This window comes from Paramisgurnus dabryanus, chromosome 18 (genome assembly GCF_030506205.2).
Source record: "Paramisgurnus dabryanus chromosome 18, PD_genome_1.1, whole genome shotgun sequence".
Classification (NCBI taxonomy): Eukaryota; Metazoa; Chordata; class Actinopteri; order Cypriniformes; family Cobitidae; genus Paramisgurnus; species Paramisgurnus dabryanus.
The window spans coordinates 24544779-24567512 of record NC_133354.1 but is presented as its reverse complement, the minus strand read 5'-3'; the positions used below and the strand labels follow the sequence as shown (position 1 = coordinate 24567512).

Sequence of the window (22734 nt, the reverse complement as noted above, 5' to 3'; positions counted from 1 at the left end):
TTTGGGACTAGTCTTAAGCACTGAAACTGCACCATAATGTTGGAAGTTCGATATTTGACACAACCATGGGTTTGAACAACCCAACATTTTGGCACAACTTTTTATATTTCTACAACTTCATTTCCAGACTTACATAAATTACATTTTAACAGAGTAGGCTTTGGGCCTTACAGTATATTGTATTAAAGGATCACATGAAATTGTGAAGATTATATTTATTGATAGAAATTCTCAACTAAATCTGTCAAATATGACCCTGTCTTTGAAATCCCATGTAAAGTCATTTTTTGTTTTACAGTTTTCTACATAGAATCATCATTCATAATTTAAAGATCGTTGTGTGAAAATATAACACTGTTTTGTTTAACATCGACTGAGTAAGGTCATGTAAAAGATTAAAATCACAGTGAAATTAATAGGTGAAATCATTGATCTCAGAATTAGATTTTTAGACTTTTAACTAGTTTTTGGACAGGGTCATGTCTATGTGTTAAAAAGTATTTTTAAAATCATGTATTTTCCACAAATGAATCATCAAACAAACATGATTTAAAATTACACACCAGCTGTCTAAATGCTTCTTAAATGAACCTTTAGTCCCGTATCAATTCTATTGGAAGCCAGACAGCGCAATAACAATGATCTTAGGGGCTGTCCACACGGAGACGCGAATCACTGTATACGCATAAATTTGTTATCGTATTGGCGTTTCATCCACACGGATCCGGCGATTTCAGAGAGTGAAACCGCTATTTTTTGAAACCTGGTCCTAAAGTGGATAAATCTGAAACCGACACCTTTGCGGTTTCGTCTGTACAGCCAATCCGTATATTTTGTGAAGCGAAAACGTCATCACATCACGTGTCGGAAGCGTCCCACGTAACAGCAACAACAATAACGGCGGATTACGTGATTGTGTTCGTGCTACAGAAGCTACTAAAGCCTACTAGCTTTATTACAGCAAAATCTATTGCGTCTATGCAATTGTGGTGACCAACAAGCGATAATGGACAACACCATACGTTGGCTATGCGCATGCTCGTAGTGATGGTCGCTTTCGAAGCACTGCTTCATGAGGCTTCGAAACCTTTACGAATCTTTTGTTTCGAATCATTGGTTCGGAGCTTGTTTCAAATTTGGCCAAGTCACGTGATTTCAGCAAACGAGGCTTCATGACGTCATTACTGTTTCGAAACGTTTCGAAACTCCGTTGGTTCACCACTAGGGGGTGTTTGAGACTAGAAACGTGTAAAGGATTAAAGTATGTATGTCACTCATCTAATTACATTATGTTAACTGGATAACACTGGATATAACTATTGTATAGTTTAATAAAATAATGTATTTTGATTACACAAATCAAACCTAACTATATGATTGTTTTAGCTGCTGACCAGCATAGGGAATCTCTATGGCTAATTTATAAGACATGTTGATGATACAGTACTGTGTGTTGTACCTTTTCTTCTTAATTGAGTCTTTTGGGGCATCTTATGCCTAGAATTATTCAAGGAGGTTGATTCTTTTAACTTCCTTTAAAGTTTGATCAGTTGTGCATAATGACATGTGCAACAAATGGATATAGGGTGTCAAACTCATAGATTTGCATCATTTAAAATTCAGATGCTCTTTTTAAAATATTTTGGGTCAACCTCTGGCACAGCTTTAAAGCTGAAACTTATCAAATCCTATCAGAGGTCCAGAATGTCATTGAAACACACCAGTGGCTTTGCTATCATCAGTATTAAACATGTTACCCCTTGAAGTACCCCTCCCCGCAGAGCCCCCCCACATAGCAAATCCCAATTTAACCCCTGCAAACAACTGAAAAAACTTAAGACAGATATTAAAATATGCCAGTGCTATTGTAAAGGGTTAATAAATGTTTATACAATAATTAATTGAAATTTGACACCCCCCTATATTTTTTTTAATGTGAACACCAATAGTTCAGAATCAGTTCACCGCCACGCCAGCGGGTGGCGCTTGAGCGCTCCTGTGAATCACACTATAGAGACTAGCTTTTCCCCGGGTGTGATCTCAGAAGTAAACAGATACACCAAGGGAACAACACTTATTTTGTCTGTCTCTTTATTATTTCACAGATACACAGTGCTTCATTGCCTGTGTGTCCTTTGCTGCCAGCTCAGATATCCCCTAGGTCTGAGGCCGGTAACAATTGGGGGCTCGTCGAGGGATTTGCACATCTCGTCTGGAACGGTTGTCATAGGAACGTTGGAATTCTGTGCCCAGTGTTTCAGGGAAGACTACTTCGCCAAGTGTCATCCAGAGAACAGCTGCCACAGGTGAAACATCAGCATGACTACTTTAAGCCCACGGCGAGTGTTGCTCTTCAAGATCCAAAAGAAGCTTTCAGAATTGAGTTTTAGCCAGCTGCAGACTGTTGCAAGTTCGATAGATGATGGCCGTGAAACTTATGATGTAGCAGATCTAAGTGAACCCGAACTTTACGACCTAATTGTCGACTATATCAGAAGTGAGGAGTTAAAAGCTACAGAAGATGAGGGCATGACTCAACTCCTCCTACTTTCTGACCTACTTAATGACATGCTATCAGCTCCAGGAGCCAGAGACGCCGAAGCTGGTAATGTGGCACCTGTCCTGAAGGGAGATTCACCAACACAGCACGAGGGTCACACTCCAACTGATGACAATGGAGAAGTTCGCACACAATCGTTACACGCGAACAGAGACACTCGCACTCAATCGTTACACATGGACAGAGACACTCGCACACACTCGCTACACATGAACAGAGAGACTGGCATACACTCATCATTTCAGGGCAGAGACACCTATGCACTTACCAGAGAAGTCACCTCATCAACGCCTGGTATGCCCAACCACATTGGTGCTGCTCCTTTGGGTAGGATGAACTCATCTAACATTTCTGACCATGTTGTAAGATTGTCTGATGTTTCAGCTTTGTTACCACGTAGAGAGTTTAGGTTACATGGTGGTCAAATTTGTGATGCAGGCTGTGACATGTCTTTTAATTGTCTCTGTAAGCAAATGGATGAAGGGTTGCAGGAGGGTTTTAGTGAGTCTGAGATTATCAGAGCTGTCCTTAAGATAACAAAACCTGGTACATTCAGAGAGATGTTGGTTAATAAGGATGACCTCACTATTGAAGGGTTGAAAAGATTTCTGCGCTCTCACATTAGAGACAAAAATGTAACTGAACTTTTTCAAGAACTAACTAGTGCTAGACAAAATGACAAAGAAAGCCCACAACAGTTCCTTTACCGAATAATGGGTCTAAAGCAGCGTGTTCTTTTTGAGTCGCAACAACCTGGTGTAGGTTTTAGCTATAACAAAGAGCTCGTTCAGGGCACTTTCATGCACACTCTTTATCAGGGGTTAAATGAGAGAAACGGCCATGTCAGGCGTGATCTTAAACCTTTTCTCTCAGACATGCAGGTTAGTGATGACTTGCTCTTGGAACAAATAACAAAATCAACAGCTGAGGAAGAAGGGCGATTGAAAAGACTGGGTTCAGTAGGTAAAAACAGACCAGTTACTGTAAGCGCAGCTCAGCATTTCCAAAGTGAACTGAACACCCAAACAAAAGTTGACGCTGAGTTACAAGCAAACCGTGATGCTATCAAAGAATTAACTGCTCAAGTTTCTTCTCTAACCAAGCATCTAGCCCAGATGTCTACCCCCACTGAGGCTGTGAAACAGAAAGACTGCCACTCACCTACTGATCGCACACAACCACCGTTATCTGAGACGAGAGGTAAATGCAATGACTGTGTACAAAATAACAATACAAACTGTGTTCACTGCTTTGTTTGCGGCCAGGCAGGACATCGCGCTATTGGCTGTCTCCAACGAAGGTTGTCGGGAAACGGGAAGAGGTCGCTGGAGAGGGGCAGCCAGCGATCCTAAGCGGTGATGAGCCCCGAGAAAAGGTCAAAACACCTAAACACTCACAGTCAAACTTACAGTACCAGTCAGACCCAAAGAAAAGAGTAGCTCAACTCATTGGTAAGCGATGCATGGTCTCATGTTCCATCAATGGGGTACCTCTTCAGATGCTGCTTGATTCAGGGGCACAAGTGACCATGGTGAGCAAGTCGTGGATTGAACAAGCACTACCCTGTATCAAAATACAGCCACTTGGATCGTTATTTGATAATTCCCTTGAAATTTCTGCTGCTAATAATACGCAGGTTCCCCTTGATGGATGGGCAGAGATTGATCTTCAGATATGCAGCCAGCATTATGGGCGCCTGACAATCAGAGTGCCACTGCTTATCAGTCGTGACTGCAACTACCCTCTTTTAGGTAGTAATGTAATTGCGGAGATGATTAAAGCAAACATTGATCAGAACGATGTTGTTGATGTAACTGCAATATTGAAAGAAGCTTTGAGTGTCAGTGACAACACCGTGGAAGCATTAGTCTTCACTCTCCAGACCATTGGACCCACAGAGATGCCACAGTATAATGTACGCCTTGGCAACAAAGGTGTAAATATCCCTGCAGGCAAGATCCGTGAAGTCCAGTGTAGAATTCGAGGATGGCACAGTGGAGGTACGATTATGTTTCAGCCTAGCCCTGAGAATCTTTCCTCTGAGGGTCTAGAATTGTTCCCAGCTTTAGTCGATGTCCCTGTTGGCTCATCCAAGCGCATCAAAATCCCGATTCAGAACTCGACAAAACATGACATCTATCTGGCAAAGAAAACCGTTCTGGGTACTCTTGAAGATATACTTGATCTTAAACCAATCCCACCTTCCTCCATAAACTGTGAGCCAAAACATCAGAATACAGCCCACTTGTGTACAGCTCAATTGTGTACTCATGAACAGACTTCGAGAAATGAAGGAAGGCATAAAACTACACACGAGATCAAAGACAAATGGCACCCTCCTGTTGACTTGTCTCATCTAGCTGAGGAAGAGCAGGAGATTGCGAAATGTATGTTATTTGACCAGTCAGATGTCTTTGCCAAAGATGACACTGATATTGGTTGTATTTCTGACTTACAACTCAAAATCTTCTTAAAAGATGATACACCGGTTCAAAAGTCCTATAACGCAGTCCCGCGGCCCTTGTATAGAGAAGTTAAGGAACATGTTCAAAAGCTTCTAGATCATGGATGGATTAGGAAGTCTGTATCACCTTATTCCTCTCCCGTGGTCTGCGTAAGGAAAAAAGATATGAGCCTACGCCTTTGTGTTGATTTTCGTGGACTAAACAACAAAACTATCCCTGACCGTCACCCCCTTCCTCGTATTCAGGATCTATTGGATAGCCTGGGAGGTTACTCTTGGTTTTCCATACTTGACCAAGGCAGTGCATATCACCAGGGCTTTGTTGAGGAGAACTCCAGACGCCTAACAGCTTTCAGCACGCCTTGGGGATTGTATGAGTGGATCCGTCTTCCTTTTGGCCTTTGCAATGCACCGGCGGCTTTCCAAAGGTGTATGGAAGGTGTGTTGAATGGTCTGAGGGATGAATGTTGTTTTCCCTACTTAGACGATGTTCTCTGCTTTTCCAAATCCTTTCAGGACCATGTTAAAGATTTGAAGAGAGTCTTTTGCCGCTTACGGCAGCATGGTGTGAAATTACGACCAAAGAAGTGTGAATTATTTAAACAGCAAGTGAGGTATGTTGGGCGTCTAGTTTCAAGTGAAGGCATTCAAGTCGATCCCAAAGACTTTGAAGCAGTGCTGCAATGGAAGGACCGTGAACCAAAGAATGTTGGAGAAGTCAGAGCTCTTTTGGGATTTTTGGGCTACTATCGGTCCTTTATTCAGGATTTTTCTAGAATAGCCCGACCATTGTTCAAGCTTCAAGAGAGTCCTGATGAGTCTAGAGAGAAACCTGTCAAAACTCGAACAACTAAGCAAAGTATAAAAAAGGGGCAGCTGCCATCCAAGACACCAGTCCAGTGGACCCCTGAACACCGTGCTGTGGTTGCTCGCCTTGTCGACATGTTGACCACCTTTCCTATCTTGGCATACCCAGACTTTAATTTACCTTTTGTCCTTCACACCGACGCATCCAATGAAGGTCTGGGGGCTGTACTCTATCAGGAACAAGGGGGTAAACTACGTGTTATCGCCTATGGCTCAAGGACACTCACACCTGCTGAGAAGAATTACCACCTTCATTCCAACAAGCTTGAGTTCCTTGCCTTAAAGTGGGCTATTTGCGATAAATTTCGAGATTACCTTTACTACGCCCCTACGTTCACTGTATTTACAGATAATAATCCCCTTACCTATATCTTGAGTACTGCCAAGTTGAGTGCTGTTGGGCATCGTTGGGTGGGTGAATTGGCCGACTTTCACTTCACCATAAAATATAGACCAGGCAAGACGAACACTGATGCCGACACTTTATCACGGTTCCCAGTGAAGCTTCAGGATCACATCAAAGAGTACTCTGAGGTTTTACCTCCAGATGTTGTGTCTGCCATATGGCAAGGAGATAAAGCTCAGAGTGAAAGAGAAGTACCATGGGTTGCGGCCCTTCAGCTGAGCTCCAGTGATGACACCATGCATCCGGCCAGCACAACCTTGTTCCCTCCAAAAGACATTCGAGCTGCCCAAAAAGGAGATGCTTCCATCTGTGACGTAATTGCGTTGAAAGAGAAAGGATGGAACCCCAATGACAAAGACAAGCGACAAATGGGACCCACCACACGACGGCTCATACACGAATGGAGCAAACTTCGACTTGACCAGGGAATTTTATACAGACAGACTGAACAACACAGACAGCTGGTTCTCCCTGACTCTCTAAAGTCTCTTGTGCTCAAACACCTTCATGATGACATGGGGCATGTCGGGGCTGACAAAGTTACTCACCTGGCGAGGCAAAGATTTTATTGGCCTTTCATGCAGCGTGATATAGAACAATATGTCATCCACCAGTGCCCATGTATTAAACAAAAGCGGCCGGCTGTTCCAGAAAAGGCACCAATGGGCTCTATTACAACGAGTGTACCATTTGAGCTACTGTCTGTTGATTACCTGCATCTTGAACCGAGTAAGGGTGGCTACGAGTATATCTTGGTTCTGGTAGATCACTTTACTCGTTTCGCCCAGGCCTATCCAACTCGGAACAAATCTGGAAAAACCGCAGCTGAAAAGATTTTCTTTGACTTTATACCACGCTTTGGGTATCCACAAAAGCTTCACCATGATCAGGGCCGCGAATTTGAAAACAACTTATTCCAGCGGCTTCAGCAACTGGCTGGCATTACCCATTCTCGAACGACCCCCTATCATCCACAGGGGAACCCTGTTGAGCGCTTGAATAGAACACTTCTTCAGATGCTACGAACACTGTCAGAGGAAAAGAAATCAGAATGGAAAGACCACTTACCACACATAGTGCATGCATACAATTGTTCGAGGCATGAAGCCACAGGGTATTCACCATTCTTTCTTCTCTTTGGAAGGGCCCCACAGTTGCCCATTGATTTGATTTTTAACCTGGATCCTGAGCCACAGTCTGAAAACCGTCAGGAATATGCGCAGAAGTGGGCTTCCCGGATGCAGGAGGCATACAAGATTGCCTCTGAACATAGTAAAAGGAGCTCTGCAAAAGGAAAAAAATATTATGATCGTGGTGTCAGAGGAATTGTGCTTCAGCCCGGTGATCGTGTGCTTGTACGCAACCTGTCAGAGAGAGGCGGGCCCGGCAAACTCCGTCCTTACTGGGAGAACAAGGTTCACCGTGTTGTTGAGAGGATGGGAGTTGGTCCTGTGTATCGAATTCAGGCCGAAACCGGTGATCGCACTCTACGTGTCTTGCACCGTAATCTTCTATTGCCTGTGAATGAGCTGCCCATTGAACATAGTGGAGAGGACAATCGGACACGGAAACAACAAAGGCAGAGACAAAACCACCAGAACAGCCGACATCACAGGTCTGATACCTTAGAGCAGGACTCCAGTGATTCAGAGGATGAGGAAGAATATGCTTGTAATCCCAGACCAGTCCCAGTATATGAAAGGGGAAAAGCCACCCTTAAACAGTCACATCATGAGCCAGGTAGTGCTTTGCGAGTAGCAGCACCAGAGTTCCACCCAGAACATTATAGAGCTGAGCCAGATAACCCTAAAACATATCAGCAACCACCTCGGGTTGTGACACCAGAACCAGTACAAGCACTGGGTGACCTGTTGCCATCTCGGGAACCTCAGGAACAATTAGATGACTGTCTAGCTGGAAGCAGTCATGAGGATACGGACCTGGGGGTGGATCCGGTTGCACAGCCAATCAGTGGGGAAGACATCACTTTGCGGAGATCTGCACGTGCAGTAAAGCCAAAGGAGATGTTCACATATAATCAGATGGGACAACCCACATACCAACCTTGGAGACCAGGAGTGAATGCAATGCATACCTGTGTACTGTACCCTATTCATGCTTACCCTGTCATATCTGACGCTTGCCACTATCCTTCACCACCTGTGTGGGCATATTAGACTTAAGGAAAAATTAGGCAGTATTGTTGATATTCAAATACTTACCTGTCCTTTCATCAGACTGATAGCTCTTTATTTTTATTTTTTTTTTCCTCTTCTTCGGAGAAATACAACAACTTTCTGCTATTCTGTTGGGTTAGTTCTGGATGCCCGGAGGCATCTCTAAAAGCAGGGGAGAGTGTAAAGGGTTAATAAATGTTTATACAATAATTAATTGAAATTTGACACCCCCCTATATTTTTTTTAATGTGAACACCAATAGTTCAGAATCAGTTCACCGCCACGCCAGCGGGTGGCGCTTGAGCGCTCCTGTGAATCACACTATAGAGACTAGCTTTTCCCCGGGTGTGATCTCAGAAGTAAACAGATACACCAAGGGAACAACACTTATTTTGTCTGTCTCTTTATTATTTCACAGATACACAGTGCTTCATTGCCTGTGTGTCCTTTGCTGCCAGCTCAGATATCCCCTAGGTCTGAGGCCGGTAACACTATTGTTTATTAATTCACACTCTAGTAATGTCTAAGGCAGGTTTATTGAATTTGCTTAAACATCTTAATGTTACCAAGGCCTAGAACAGGCTTCAACAAAGCCTTGACTGAAACCAGGCACATGTATATGAAATAATGACAAAGTTTAAATAATGAATTTTTATTTTTCAGCAAGGCAAAGGGACATTGATGAGGCACTGGTGGACATGATTGTGAAGGATTCCCAGCCATTTTCCATGGTGGAGGATGAGGGCTTCAGGGCTTTTGTGCAGAAACTGGATCCAACATATGTGCTTCCATCAAGGCATGGGCTGAAGAACATGGTTGCTGCAAGATGTAAAGTGACAAAAGAGAAGGTGGTGGAGGAAGTCAAAAGCGCAAACACTGTGAATCTTACATCTGACATGTGGACATCAATAAATACGGAGGCATACCTTGCAGTAACATGCCATTATATCAATGAAGAGAAGTTGTGTAGTGTTGTGCTGGGAGTTTTGAAGTTTCCTGAAACCCACACAGCAGAGCACATCAAAGAAGCAAAGTCCATTTTGCTGGAGTCCTGGGGAATAAGAGACAAAGTGACATGTCTCATCACAGACCATGCCTCGAACATGACACTGTGTGCTAATCTGCTTCAGATTAGACATATTCCTTGCTTTGCACACACCTTAAATCTGGTTGTAAAAAGTGCGCTCTCTCAAACAGCAGATCTTAGTGCCATTCGAGATCACTGCAGAAGAGTTGTTACCTTCTTTAGATGCAGCACAAATGCCACTGAGAAACTGTCAGCAATTCAGCAGCAGATGGGCAGACCGAAGAAGAAACTGATTCAAGAGGTGGAAACAAGGTGGAACAGCACATTTTTCATGCTCCAAAGAATATATGAAGAACGTGAAGCAGTTGGTGCTGCTCTAACATCCTTAAACACCAATGTGACACCCTTGAACAGTGGACAGTTTGAAGCAATCGCACAGTGTCTTCAAGCCCTTTCAGCCTTTAACCATGCCACAGTTGAGCTCTCTGCAGAGAAAGTGGTCACAGCTTCAAAAATTATACCCATTGTCAGAATGCTGTTTTATAAAATAAACGAGAAGGCACAGAAACTTTCATCAACAACAGCAATTGAGCTCACAAACAACTTGATAAAAAACCTTAAGAAACGTTTTGGAACAGTGGAATCCTTGAGGACCTTGGCTAAGGCTACACTTTTGGATCCCAGATTCAAGACTGTTGTGTTTGGCTGTGCAGCCAATGCTGACGCTGCGGTCAAGGACTGCATTGCTGAATGCAGTGCAGTGATGCGCGAAACATCATCGGCTCCACCACCTGGGTCACCTCAGCCATCAACTTCAGCTGCAGCCACTTCAGCAGAAGGACAGGAAGACAGAGAGAACCTATGGGAACTCTTGGACAATAAGATACAGGAAACACAAAAGGTCCATAGTGTCACTGCTGATGCAACAGTTGAAGTACAGCGATATTTAAATACACCATACATGAACAGAACAAGTGATCCACTGGAGTTTTGGTCAAAACATCAAACTTTCTTCCCTCATCTCTTTCAGCTTGCCAAAAAATACCTCTCAATACCAGCTACATCTGTGCCATGTGAAAGAGTTTTTTCCAAAGCTGGAGAAGTTCTGTGCAAAAAAAGAAACCGGTTAAGTGCTAAAACACTACAACAACTTCTGTTCTTAAATAAAAATTCATAATGTAATTTTTGCATTGGTCTTGTGTTTATTTTGTCACACTTCCATTTTTTAAAACACAACTTCAATTTCACACACAAGTGCATGTTTATCTTACTGTCCAAGAGTCCCCATAGTGTTCATCTCCATTCAGTTCACTTTGACTTTGCATGTGTTTTATAGGCAGCTTTGATGACAAACACATGTGAGTATAGACGGGTTGCACGGCGACGTCACTAACTGGTTGCGCGCGCAACCGAGGGGCAGAAAGAAGAGACGTGCATTGTGTTGTATGCTAGTAGCGGTGTCTGTAAGTCAAAATGCCAAGGAATTTTTGCGTGGAAAATAGTACCAACAGAGTCAGTGCTGGGTGCCTGATGTTAACATACCAGTAGATGCGACTATTACGTTACTAGCATTATAATTATAAAATTATAATTCATACATGTATCACAGTAACACTGCAAAAATAAAGACAGAAAAACAGATACAACTAAAATCAAGTCTAATTTATGTACAAACATTAAAGAACGCTTCAATAATTAAGGTTGTTGCAGTAGCAGATCAGCTCACCAATCGGTCTTTCTGCCCCTTGGTTGCGCGCGCACCCTGCAATGTTTGTAAACTTGCAACCCCTCTATAATTTAAAAGTAAAAGCAGGTGAATTGTCTAATTAACAAAATACCCTAACTGAAACACATAATCCAAACACTAATTTTTAATGGTATTTAATGACTTAAAAAATATTTTGACAATACTACACTGTTGTGAACATATTTACAATAGTTTGCCAAATGTGTCATTATGTTTGGACCTAGATTTCAGTGTTTACACTAATTTGACCAGCAGGTGTCGCCAGCGTGTGCGGTGTTTCGAACGCTTCGAAAAACTGAATCAATTTGCGAAGCAATTGGTTCAATTGATTCGAAGCTTCGAAAAGCTTCGTTTCTCCCATCACTACATGCTCAAAGTCTTCTTCTCCGTGTATAGTGTATATCTGTGGCAGAATTACAGCGCCCCATACTGGTCCGGCATATATACTACACCGCTTTCAGTCGGTTTCAGTGGTTTCGTGTTTACGGATTATTTTTTTAGAGCAAGGAAAAAAAATGATCGGATAGGGAATGCACCGGCTTCGTGTGGATATAGCCTTAAATTTGTGATAACTTTTATAAGGCAACACTTATGCTATTGTCTACAACACAGATCATTGTGCCTAAGTGATATGTGTGTGTGATTTAGAGACTGCTATAAAAGTGTGTGCTATTGTGGTGAGACACCCTTCAGACTAGATTCACCGTTAAAACAATAGAGATTTACAATGCATGTTAAAATATTAAGTTTTATCAGCTCTAAAACCTATGCACAGAAACTTGCATAGAATGATCTCATGCATGCAGAACTCTCATTTTCTTATAAAAAGTGAATATAAACTACTGCTGTGTATGTGTATTTTTTACTTTCATGAATGTGATACTTAAAAGTTTCCACACTTTTCCATGAACTTTCAGATCCTAACAACTTAAATATTAAGTGCACAAATGTTTCACTAATAATAAAGAAAAAAACACCCATTAGCTTTAAACATTTTATTGTAGCAAAGAAAATCTAAATGGATTAACAATGACAGTTTTGTCAACTTTACTCACCTATATCTAAAAAGAAAATGCTATTTTCTTCAAAATATTTAATTCAGAAATGCATACATTTTACTAATTCAATTTTTAAATGTCACAGATTTGTAAAAAAAAAAAAAAAGTGAAACACTAAAGATCCACCTATAAAGAAACAAGTCAACCTCTGACAAGACACTAAAATCTAGGCAACGTCCCACAGAGAAAGATTTACAGTGGAGTTGATCCAAAGTGGAAAGGGTCGGAAGCGGTTTCAGACGGACAGAGCTGACCACAACAGTTCTTCAGCTGGCAGCTTTAGCATCAGGTCACGGTCATAAAGTTTGCCAGAGAAGAACTGCTGTAGGTCAGTCAATATTCAACAAAAGTCACAAGTCATCCAGGTCCACTATAAACCTAGAAGAGAAAAACAAGGGAGAAAATTACTATGTGACAATGCATACAGTAATGCAACTGTGTTATGACCAAACAAATAGTTGTTTTCTTTCCAGTTTTATAAAGAAGAGCATTTGTTATATGCAGCATCTGCAAATCCAGAGGATGGCACAGTTTACCATCAAACCTAAATGTATTGAGTTAATTCACAATATCAATGCTTCTTTAGCTTTAATTTCCTATCTTAACAACCTCAACATCCAGAGTCTGTAGCCTTTACTATCAGAGTTAAATAAGTAAGTTTAAACCTAGATTGTGCAAACTTTGTTAAACTATGACGAGGGCAATAATGTGACCTTAAAATGGTAGGAAAAGTAAATATATAAAACCATAATAACATACATTTTCAAATTTTTATACAAGTATCACTGTCTTTTAATACTTTCAAGGCATGTCAAAGTAAAATCTTAAAAAATGAGATTAAAGTTCATGTAAAGTCAGATATTAAATGTCTTCAGAGATCGTCACGATACAGAAAGTGTGTTATTAACCACACACCCAAATTTGAATGCTATAAAAAGAATGATTTTTCGATTAATCGTTTTTTTTTTAAACCTGGTCGATTCTCAAAGTCCATGAATAACCTGATCCTGTTTGATCAAGGAATGACTTTTTTTCTGTATACATTTTTCATGTTGCATCAAAATTTAATTGTATTTAACATAATTGCATGCATTTGAACATTAGAGATTGGTTCTGTTAATGTACCCAAGTGTACCTAAAATAAAAGAGTTTAATATACAGGTTTGTGGCTATTAATTTCTTTTGATTAATTACCCTTGTAAACTTATGTTCACAGTTCTTTTTTAGAAGTATAGAATTTGTATTAAATCTATATTTATTGAGTCGAATCGAGCATCGATTTGATAGCTTGGGAAGCTGAGATCTCTCTCAAGTGCATCAGAAAAACAATCCAACTCTGCATTTCAGTACATAGTTTGCAGTCTTCTGGGCATGTTTCAGCAATAGATTTCTAACATTGATAATGTGTTTCGAAACTATTCTCAAGACTGACTTTAAAGAGACTTTGTGTAATTGAGTATGCGTTTATACAAAAGCAACTACTTAATCATAAAACTATTCTTATATTCCTATAGGCTCACAGTCACATTGCACTGAAGGTGACAAACGCGTCAATCACGGACTTGTGTTTCATGAATGGGGCCCAATCAGAATGCCTGTCATTCCTTAGATTCCCAATAAGTCATGAAGATATATGTCTCTCACTCACTGTTGCTTTAAACAACCTAAACCTAGTCTCTTCGGTTCTTGTTGAAAATTTTCCAGAAACCCCTTTTTATTCATATAAGGGAGTCCTCCATATCAGGGGTTACCAATATAACACTGAGGCAGCAAGGAAAAAATATGCTAATTTTAAAAAATAGACTGCAATAGCAAAAATAACAGGCTTATCATTAAAGGACAAAAGAAAACAATTCTCATCTTTTGTTGTAGACGTCAAAGGCTAGGTGTAGTGAAATACAATGAAATTTTAACACAAATTATGTTGTGCTAAACACCACTTGTGAATTGTTGACTGCTGCAAGCATAAAACTCATCACCATTTTCAATGTACCTATTGTAAGGCCTATGCAATTTATGGTAATATTATGCAATATAGTAATTGTAATATTAAAGGAACACGCCCACATTTTGGGAATTTAGCTTATTCACTGTATCCCCAGAGTCAGATAAGTCCATACATACCTTTCTCATCCCCACGTGTGGGTAACGCTGTCTGACGCAGCCCCCGCTAGCTTAGCTTAGCACAAAGACTGGAAGTGAATGGCTCCAGCTAGCATACTGCTCCCAATAAGTGACAAAATAATGCGCAAACATTTTCCTATTTATGTGTTGTGATTTGTATAGTCACACCGTGTACAAATAAAAAGGACTTATGAGACACAGCCATCTATTAAAAGTATACATATTGGGAACTATAAAATGTAGGAAAATGTTGGCGTTATTTTGTCACTTACTGGGAGCAGTATGCTAGCTGGAGCTATTCATTTCCAGTCTTTGTGCTAAGCTAAGCTAGCGGGGGCTGCTTCAGACAGAGTTACAGCATGCATGGAGATGAAAAAGGTATGTATGGACTAATCTAACTCTGGGGGATACGGTGAATAAGCTAAATTCCCAAAATGTGGGCGTGTTCCTTTAATATAATATATAATGTTAAAGGGGACATTTCTTGAAAATCTGACTTTTCCCATGATTAAGTGCTATAACTGGGTCCCAACCAAGTGCTTCTATAGAAAATAGGGATGTAACGATTCAATCACGTGTCCCATTAAAAATGCCTATGTGAAATCGATTCTGAATCGCAAGGCTGCGATTCTTTGTTTCATGCACAGCTTGTGCGTGTAACACAGCTCTGTGATCAGTAGAAAGTCCTTATCAATCTAAAATCCCTAAGTCTGAGTCGTTTATAACGTGAAATTAAAAAAGCAACACTCGTTAAATAAAAATCATTCAAAATATGATTTATTATCATGAAAATACCAGAAACAATTTGAAGAACAGCGTATAAACATTCCTGTAGACATTTCCTGGAATAGCGTTTGTAATACTACTTCTTCTGTGGCACAAATGGAGTTTCTGCACAAGAGCGCCCCCTGGCGTTCGGATGTACCGGGATTTCACCATAACTCATTCAAATTCATTCATTGAGAAAACGAGCATTTGCACGGTTAATCGTTACACCCCTAATAGAAAATGTGAAAAAGATCAACCCAGTAACTTTTGGTTTTGATAAACCATTCTCTGCAAACATGTAGGTCATTGAAATCCTATATAATCATTATATAGTCATTATAATAATACCGCCACTTAATCTGCACTAACCACGGCACTGCCATTTAGCGCAGAAAGAGATAGAAAATAATTGACAGCACAGTTGAGTTTCAATTACAACAAAACACATTTCCATTTCATCAGGTCATTTGCATTTTAAAGGACACACCCAAAAAAGGCACACGTTTGCTTACACTTACAAAGTGTCAATTTTAACATGTTATAATAAATTATCTATAAAGTATTTTGCTCTAAAACTTCACATATGTACTCTGGGGACACCAAAGATTTATTTTACATCTTAAAAAGTCTTGTGAAATGTCCCCTTTAATAATACTTATAAGCTACAATCTTGTTAATGTTACCACTTTTTCACCATGGCTGGGCCTGGGTGGCACTTGGTCAAAACCAGCTTGGATTTCCACTGAAAAGGGAGCCGAGAGAGTCACCAAAAATGTGAATCACAAACGTGCATCAATTTTTTGAGCATACATGACTTCTTCAAACAGGTTTCACACTGAGGTCTACAATAAAACCTTCGCTCATTGACATCAAAAGGTTAACTTTGCTGAAGACCAGCAATGTTTCAGGCTGGTTTAAAACCAGGACCAGATCACCGGTTCAGAGTTTTCTGGTGTGGAAAAGCACAGCCCTGTCCAAATTGTGCAGTCGCCTCCAGCCCCAGTAAAAAACCAGTATGAGTTGGATCACCAACATAAAAGTTATCAAATCACAAGCATATAAAACACGTCTCCAAGCAAAAGCCTCCGTAACAGTTACCATGCTCATAATTAAAAGGTACAAAAGCTATCACTGGGGCAGTGCCCTTTCAAAAAGTACACCTTTGTACCTAAAGGGTGCAGATTAGTACCTCAAAAGGCACATATCTGTACCTAAATGCTACATATTAGGACCTTTTAAGAGAGTAGCATCCCAGCGACAGCTTTTGTACCTTTTTATGACAGCGTAGGAATAATAACTCATCAGACTAAACCTATGACAGACCGCTCAGACCTTGTGTTATGTCTCCCTCCCCATCCTGTGATTGGTAATCATCTACCATTCTTCTGCTGTACTCCGTGTCCCACGTTCATGCCACCCTCCCCCATCCGGCAGACCGGCACAGACACGCAGACATGAATCAGCAGGCATGGAGGGGAAGCCAGAGAACAAGGTAGGCCTTGACTGCATCGTGTCAAGAGCAAAATATAGACATAATGTCATCTATGAATCACAGAACAATCAGGGACCCAATAAACTACTGCAGTATTAATAACCTAAATGTTTCGTTTCCACACTTAAAAAAAAAATGCTGGGTTATTCTTGTTACCCAGCATGGGGTCAAAAAGAGACGAGCCCAGCAGCTGGGTTGAAATGAACTCAGAAAGTGTTTATATTTGACCCAACAATGGTTTAAAACAACCCAGCATTTTAAGTCGAAACAACCCAACATGGGTTAAATTAAAACCCAGCAATCTGGGCTTGTCCCTTTATGATCCAATGCTGGGTTGAGAATAACCCAGCATTTTTTAGAGTGCACCTTAACTATTGAGGGCGCTTGATATAATTATAAGGGCTCCCTTGCAAAAGAGATTTGAATATATCAATGGGACATCACCTGGTAAAATAAAGGGTAAAAAACACTCATTAAAATATTTAAAAATTGAGCACAATTACAGCATGTACTTATTATATTATTATAATTATTATTATTATTATTATTATTATTATTATTATTATTATATTATATAACAAAATGACTGGGGTCATTACATAAATGTGACCCAGTCTGTAAAGTTCATATTATTTTTTGTTATTTACCTTTTTATGTAAAATCCTCTTTCATAATAAAAAGAACATTCTGGATAAAATATAACCTTACTCTGTCAATATTAAAGAGATCAAGGTTGTGTGTCAAAGATCAATAATTGAAATCAAACTTGCTCCTAGTCTCATCTTTTTTTACAGACAGTGTTACAAATAATGCAAATAAACAAATGTGTGTTAATCCCAAACATTATGAAATGCCGAAGAGTTCGATGTGCAAACAAATCAGTCTAAAAGAAGAACTGAATCATCCCTTTCCCCGTCACAAGTCAATCTATTGATCCGGTCTGGGTGTACACAAGCTGCAGTGCGTGAATGGAAAAGGAATCATTAAGGTCAGCACGCTAATGCTAATGGCTAACACAGTAGACTACATTGTAAGCACTTAAGATGCTCTTATGGTACCAAGACACCAAACATTTGCACAGAAGGAACAATTACACTGCTCATCTTATGCCAACACGATAGTCATCCACACGTATGCTCCTTATGAATGGACTCTGACAAAGTGATATCTATGAGCATGAACTGAATCAGTGTGACTACAGAGAAGCAGGGTGGAAAGATGTCTCCAACGGTCTTTGACGTTTGAAGGGAAATATAAACCATGGCATTGTGAGGCCTGGGGCTGAATCAAATGTGGCCGAGTACTGACTTGCCATAGAAGCTGCAGGGAGGGCAAAGGGTGGCCATTTTAATGCACTGACATCAATGATGAAATACGCCATTCTGCGATGGTTCTGAATTTATTCTACGATAAAGGTTTCAATGTATTTGCCATTTAAAAAGTTTATATAATGCAACATATATACAATATAATGAAAAACGCAGATATAATATAACAAGCGTCTCCTCTTTAGCAGCATCATAACTGGGGGAAGTATGACGCACACATTCCTTACCATCTGAATCATCTATAAAAGCGACACTGGGGTGTCATTTGGAAATATCGTTTCCTTTCCAATTTGTTGAAGTACACGTTGTTGATCAGATTAAACGTAAAAATATTTAAACTATACATTTAATTCAAAGTGACTTACAAATAAAGAGCATTTATATTTAAATCTAAGTATGAGATGGGAAGTTTGATATCAATCTTTGACATAACCATACTCAATCAATATTAAAGATATCAAGGTTATATTTTTACAGAATAGTCTCTATTCAGGATGATTGTATGTAGTAAAAAGTGACTTTAGCTGGGTTTTCCCAGGCAAGGTCACATATATAAATCATGCTAGTATCCTCACTGTTGTTTAAAGGTCAGGGTGTTGACATATAAAATATATTTTTTGTAACTTACAGAATAATGCTTTCACGTCAATCTCTGATTCATTTACATCTGATTGGACCGTCCAGACTGTGACGTCAAATGCGCCTGATATTTCCTCATCAGGACTAAATGGGTTACATAATGACGATCTTACCCAACCATATCAGGAAACAGTTAAGCAGACACGTTGGCATATATGCAGCAATGAAAGAATTGACGTGGTTTACTGAATAATCATACATTTACTAAACGTGTCTCTAAAAGGTTGAATTAAACTTTTTTTGAAAAAGAAAAACTATATAAAAAAACACTTTTAAAACGCCATCGAGTAAAGGCTTTGTAGCCTTGAAGTTTGGCCGGTGTACAGCAATGAAACTTATGTAATAATCTACAGCCATTACACAATATATTCGATAAGGGTTTGTTGGTAGAGACAACATTACGTTATTTTCTTCAAATTCGTCGTGAAAATAAAACATATTCGTTTCTTTAAAGCTCCCGTTTCTTTCCGCCCCACCTAAGTCACGCATTGGCTTGGTAGAGAGTAGAGTAGGTGAACTGCCTCGCCTTTCCCCGAAGCTAATAAAGCTGTTTAACGCAAACCCGACGGAGGGCACGCTGCGGATTAGATAAAAGACGAAGCTGAAAATGTAAAAAGTTGTTTAACAAAAACGCTCACCTCAATGTTAAAGTCATTTCTCCGTTCCTCCTCTCACGTTTACCGGCGTCTGCGATCAGCTGGCGAGGGAGTGACGCGATTTGTAACAGCTGGCCGCTGGACCTGCGACGTCAACGGTTCGCTATGACGACTGTCTTCCGTAGCACGTGAATGACTTCAGTCTCAGCCAACAGTAAGCCTAGACACCAAGGAAAAGGGGCGGGTTAGTATTTTGCCAACCAATGGAAATATCTTCTGCTGAGTTATCAGCCAATCATTTGCACGTGTGACAGTTTTCCGAACACTCCCTAAAGTTTTTATTAAATCTCCAAATAACTTTGCATTTATGCAAAGAATGTTCACTAAGCGTTTATCACGAAAATGTAAAATAGTGAATATACAAATAATTCAACTCTTAACTAAAGTGTGCCTTACTGAATAAGGTTTCACGTTTTGTTCAACTTATGTAACACAAAATATTCCTTTTTTTTAAATAAATTCTTATTTCATAATTTATCATACGCATTATTTTCTTTCAGCTTCCTACATTATGTATATGTACTTAATTCATTTTTGTCTGGATTTACATGGTCTTTTCGAAGTAGCACATGTTATACACAGATGTTACCTTGACAAAGTGTTTGTTGGCTACATACCCAAACTAATAAAACGTTTGTTAATGAAAATGCCATTGAACTGCATTTCTTCTCATGCTTCCCTCTGTAACCTTTATTACTGTTGCTAAGTTTGGCTGCTCAACACCATGTTCTGCACTTTAACTGATGGCCTTGTTCTAAGTATAGGGCCAGTGTCTGAGCCAAAAGCAGATATCTGAGGTCGTATCACTTTTGAATGAAATCTCAAAGAAAATTTATAATTTCAGCCTAAACAGAATTTTTACATAGCTTGTGATAAAAATCTTTATTGGTCAAAGGTTAAGTTTTAACAGGGTGTAGACATAGCGTGTCAAATAGCAGATCTTGTGAGTCAACAGGACATCGGTGTGTGTGTGCGCGCGCGCGCGTGTGTGTGTGTGTGTGTGTGTGTGTGTGTGTGTGTGTGTGTGTGTGTGTGTGTGTGTGTGTGTGTGTGTGTGTGAGAGAGAGAGAGAGAGAGAGAGAGAGAGAGAGAGAGAGAGAGAGAGAGAGAGAGAGAGCTGGGAGGAGGATGGGAGGAGTTATGTTTCCATGGAGACGCGTCATCACGCACACGTAATGACCTTTCACTCTGATTAAATACTGTGAGTTATGTAAACATAGTTGGTATGATCGTTGTAATCGTAACGCATTGGATAAAAGTGTCTGCCAGATGCGTAAATATAATGAAATGTGTATTTTAGTTAATCTGCAGCAGTATGTGGCGATTGTCTGGTTACATTACTGGTAGACTTAGTTATGACATCGTTTAGAGATTGACGATTAAAAGCCGCTTCTCAAACAACAAACATGAATGAAGAGATTTCAATTAAAAGAGGCTTTCATGTGCCACCATTGACTGGTGCCACAACGAAAGAGAGTAAAACAAAGAGGAAAGATACAAATAAGAAGAAAAAGAAATTGAGTAATGGAGCAAATCCATCCAAGAATTCAGGTGAGTTGCTGGTTCAAGCTCATATTACATAACACTATTACTTATAACATAACAAATAACAATGAAAGGTTAGCTAAATAATGCTCACAAAACTTAAACACGAGAATAGAAAGTATATAAAGTGTGGCAATGAGGTGAAAGTCTTAAGTGCAATTTTTGTATTTACATTTCTATCTCACTTGTACTTATTGCTGACACTATCTCACATTGTGTAAAAAAAATTTATTTGACACAATGCATCAATGTAATAAATTAAACTTGTGGTCTCTTTATGTTGGGAAATTAAATTGTTATTCATCTTCCAATTTTACCACCATCTAGAGAAACTACAGATGGAACAGTGGACCAACGGAGAGATGAGTGATGCTCAGAGCAAAGGTCTTGTCAAAGCCAAAGAACTGAAGAAATTCAAATCCAAAAATCTCAAGATGGTATCACAAGTAGCTCCTGTTCCAACAGAGGAGGAGAAGTCTGACTTGACCCATCAGGATCAGGATAGCTTGAGGTGGGAAGGAGTTCTGGATGATCCCATTGCAGAGGCCCAACGCCTGGAGGTCTATAGAGCCAACCGCCGAAAGCGATATTTGGCATCCAAACAGGCCTTTCTACAAAACAATCAGACTGGTTTATGTATAGACTCAAATGCCTCAAAACTGAATACACAAAACAAGGCAGGAGGTGGCATGGCGAATTTAGTCACATTATAAACCTGTTTTAATGTTAGGAGTCTATTTGAAAGTACTAATAAAAAAGCAAGAGGCAGGTCATGTGTTTAACTGTTACATTTGATGTATTTTAGGCCATGAAATCTCAATTTGTTAATTTAAATAATTTGTTACAATATAATTTTTTTAAAAGTATAGCAATCCACAGATCTGCAGTTTCTAATTCACTCTGTAGCAGTAGCAAATGTTATATGCAGATATTTTTCGCCTTCCTGGATCGGTCAATTAAAACCCCTTAACTGGCACTGTCCTGTGAGCGGGACACCTGAGGCTACTTTAATTTTTGCATGTAAATTTTAATCTATCTCAAAACTATATATTTTTGGGAAGGTCTAAGAATGTATTTTTCATATTTCCAAACATTATAGCATTAATAATAATGCAGTGACAGTAATTTATTAATTTGTGACAAGAGTGTGCAGCAAACCGTTGACACCTAGTGGACGTGGTTGGTAAAACTACTAAAAGTGTAACACAAAAATAATAATTTTTGTGATCATTTTATGTATAGTATACATTATTTTTATTTATTAAAATAAATGTAAACTATTAGGGCTGTAACGATTAATTGTGTGTCCCATTAAAAATGCCTTTCTGAAATCGATTCTGAATCGCAAGGCTGCGATTCTGTGTTTCATGCACAGCTTGTGCGTGTACTACGGCATTTGGTCAGTAGGAATTCCTTATCAATCTAAAATCATTATGAGTCGGAGTCGTTTATAACGTGCATTTAAAAAAGCAACACCCGTTAAATAAAAATCATTCAAAATATTCTTTATAATCATGAAATACCTGAAACAATTTGAAGAACAGTGATATAAATATTCCTGTAGACATTTCCTGGAATAACGTTTGTAATGATACTTCTTCTGTGGCACAAAGGGAGTTTCTGCACGAGAGCGCCCCCTGGCTTTGGGATGTGCCGGGATTTCACCGTAATTCATTCAAATTCATTCATTGAGAAAACGCGCATTTGCACAATTAATCTTTACAGCCCTATAAACTACTATAAACATTTTTATTTAATATTTTCACCTCCAGACCAAAATTAGGCTTTTAGATAAAAAAAATTATATTAATTTGAAAGTGTACATCACCTTTTCAACCCCCCACCCCCCATTCAAAAAACGGTGGCGCCAGTTAAG

At 39.7% G+C, this 22734-nt stretch overlaps 1 protein-coding gene and 1 long non-coding RNA gene across 2 annotated transcripts; one reads left to right on the top strand and one right to left on the bottom strand.

The window, feature by feature from the left end:
- Positions 1–12228: 12228 nt before the first annotated feature.
- LOC135776596 (uncharacterized) lies at positions 12229–19434 on the bottom strand. Its single transcript, XR_010544122.1, has 2 exons — positions 19296–19434; positions 12229–12684 (listed from the first exon to the last, which is right to left on the bottom strand). It is a non-coding gene; the product is annotated as an uncharacterized lncRNA (long non-coding RNA).
- Positions 19435–20435: 1001 nt separating this feature from the next.
- Positions 20436–22730, top strand: liat1 (ligand of ATE1). The gene is made up of 2 exons (XM_065287429.2): positions 20436–20864; positions 21186–22730. Exons 1-2 carry the CDS (start codon positions 20720–20722, stop codon positions 21569–21571), a joined length of 531 nt encoding a protein of 176 aa, XP_065143501.1. The 5' UTR covers positions 20436–20719; the 3' UTR covers positions 21572–22730.
- The last annotated feature ends 4 nt before the right edge of the window (positions 22731–22734 follow it).

What these genes read in the sequence shown, in the direction of transcription:
- liat1 (XM_065287429.2), top strand. Translation starts at nt 20,720, where the DNA reads ATGAATGAAGAGATTTCAATTAAAAGAGGCTTTCATGTGCCACCATTG. An exon ending in AAATCCATCCAAGAATTCAG is followed by an intron (nt 20,865 to 21,185) that starts GTGAGTTGCTGG and finishes ACCACCATCTAG; the next exon opens with AGAAACTACAGATGGAACAG.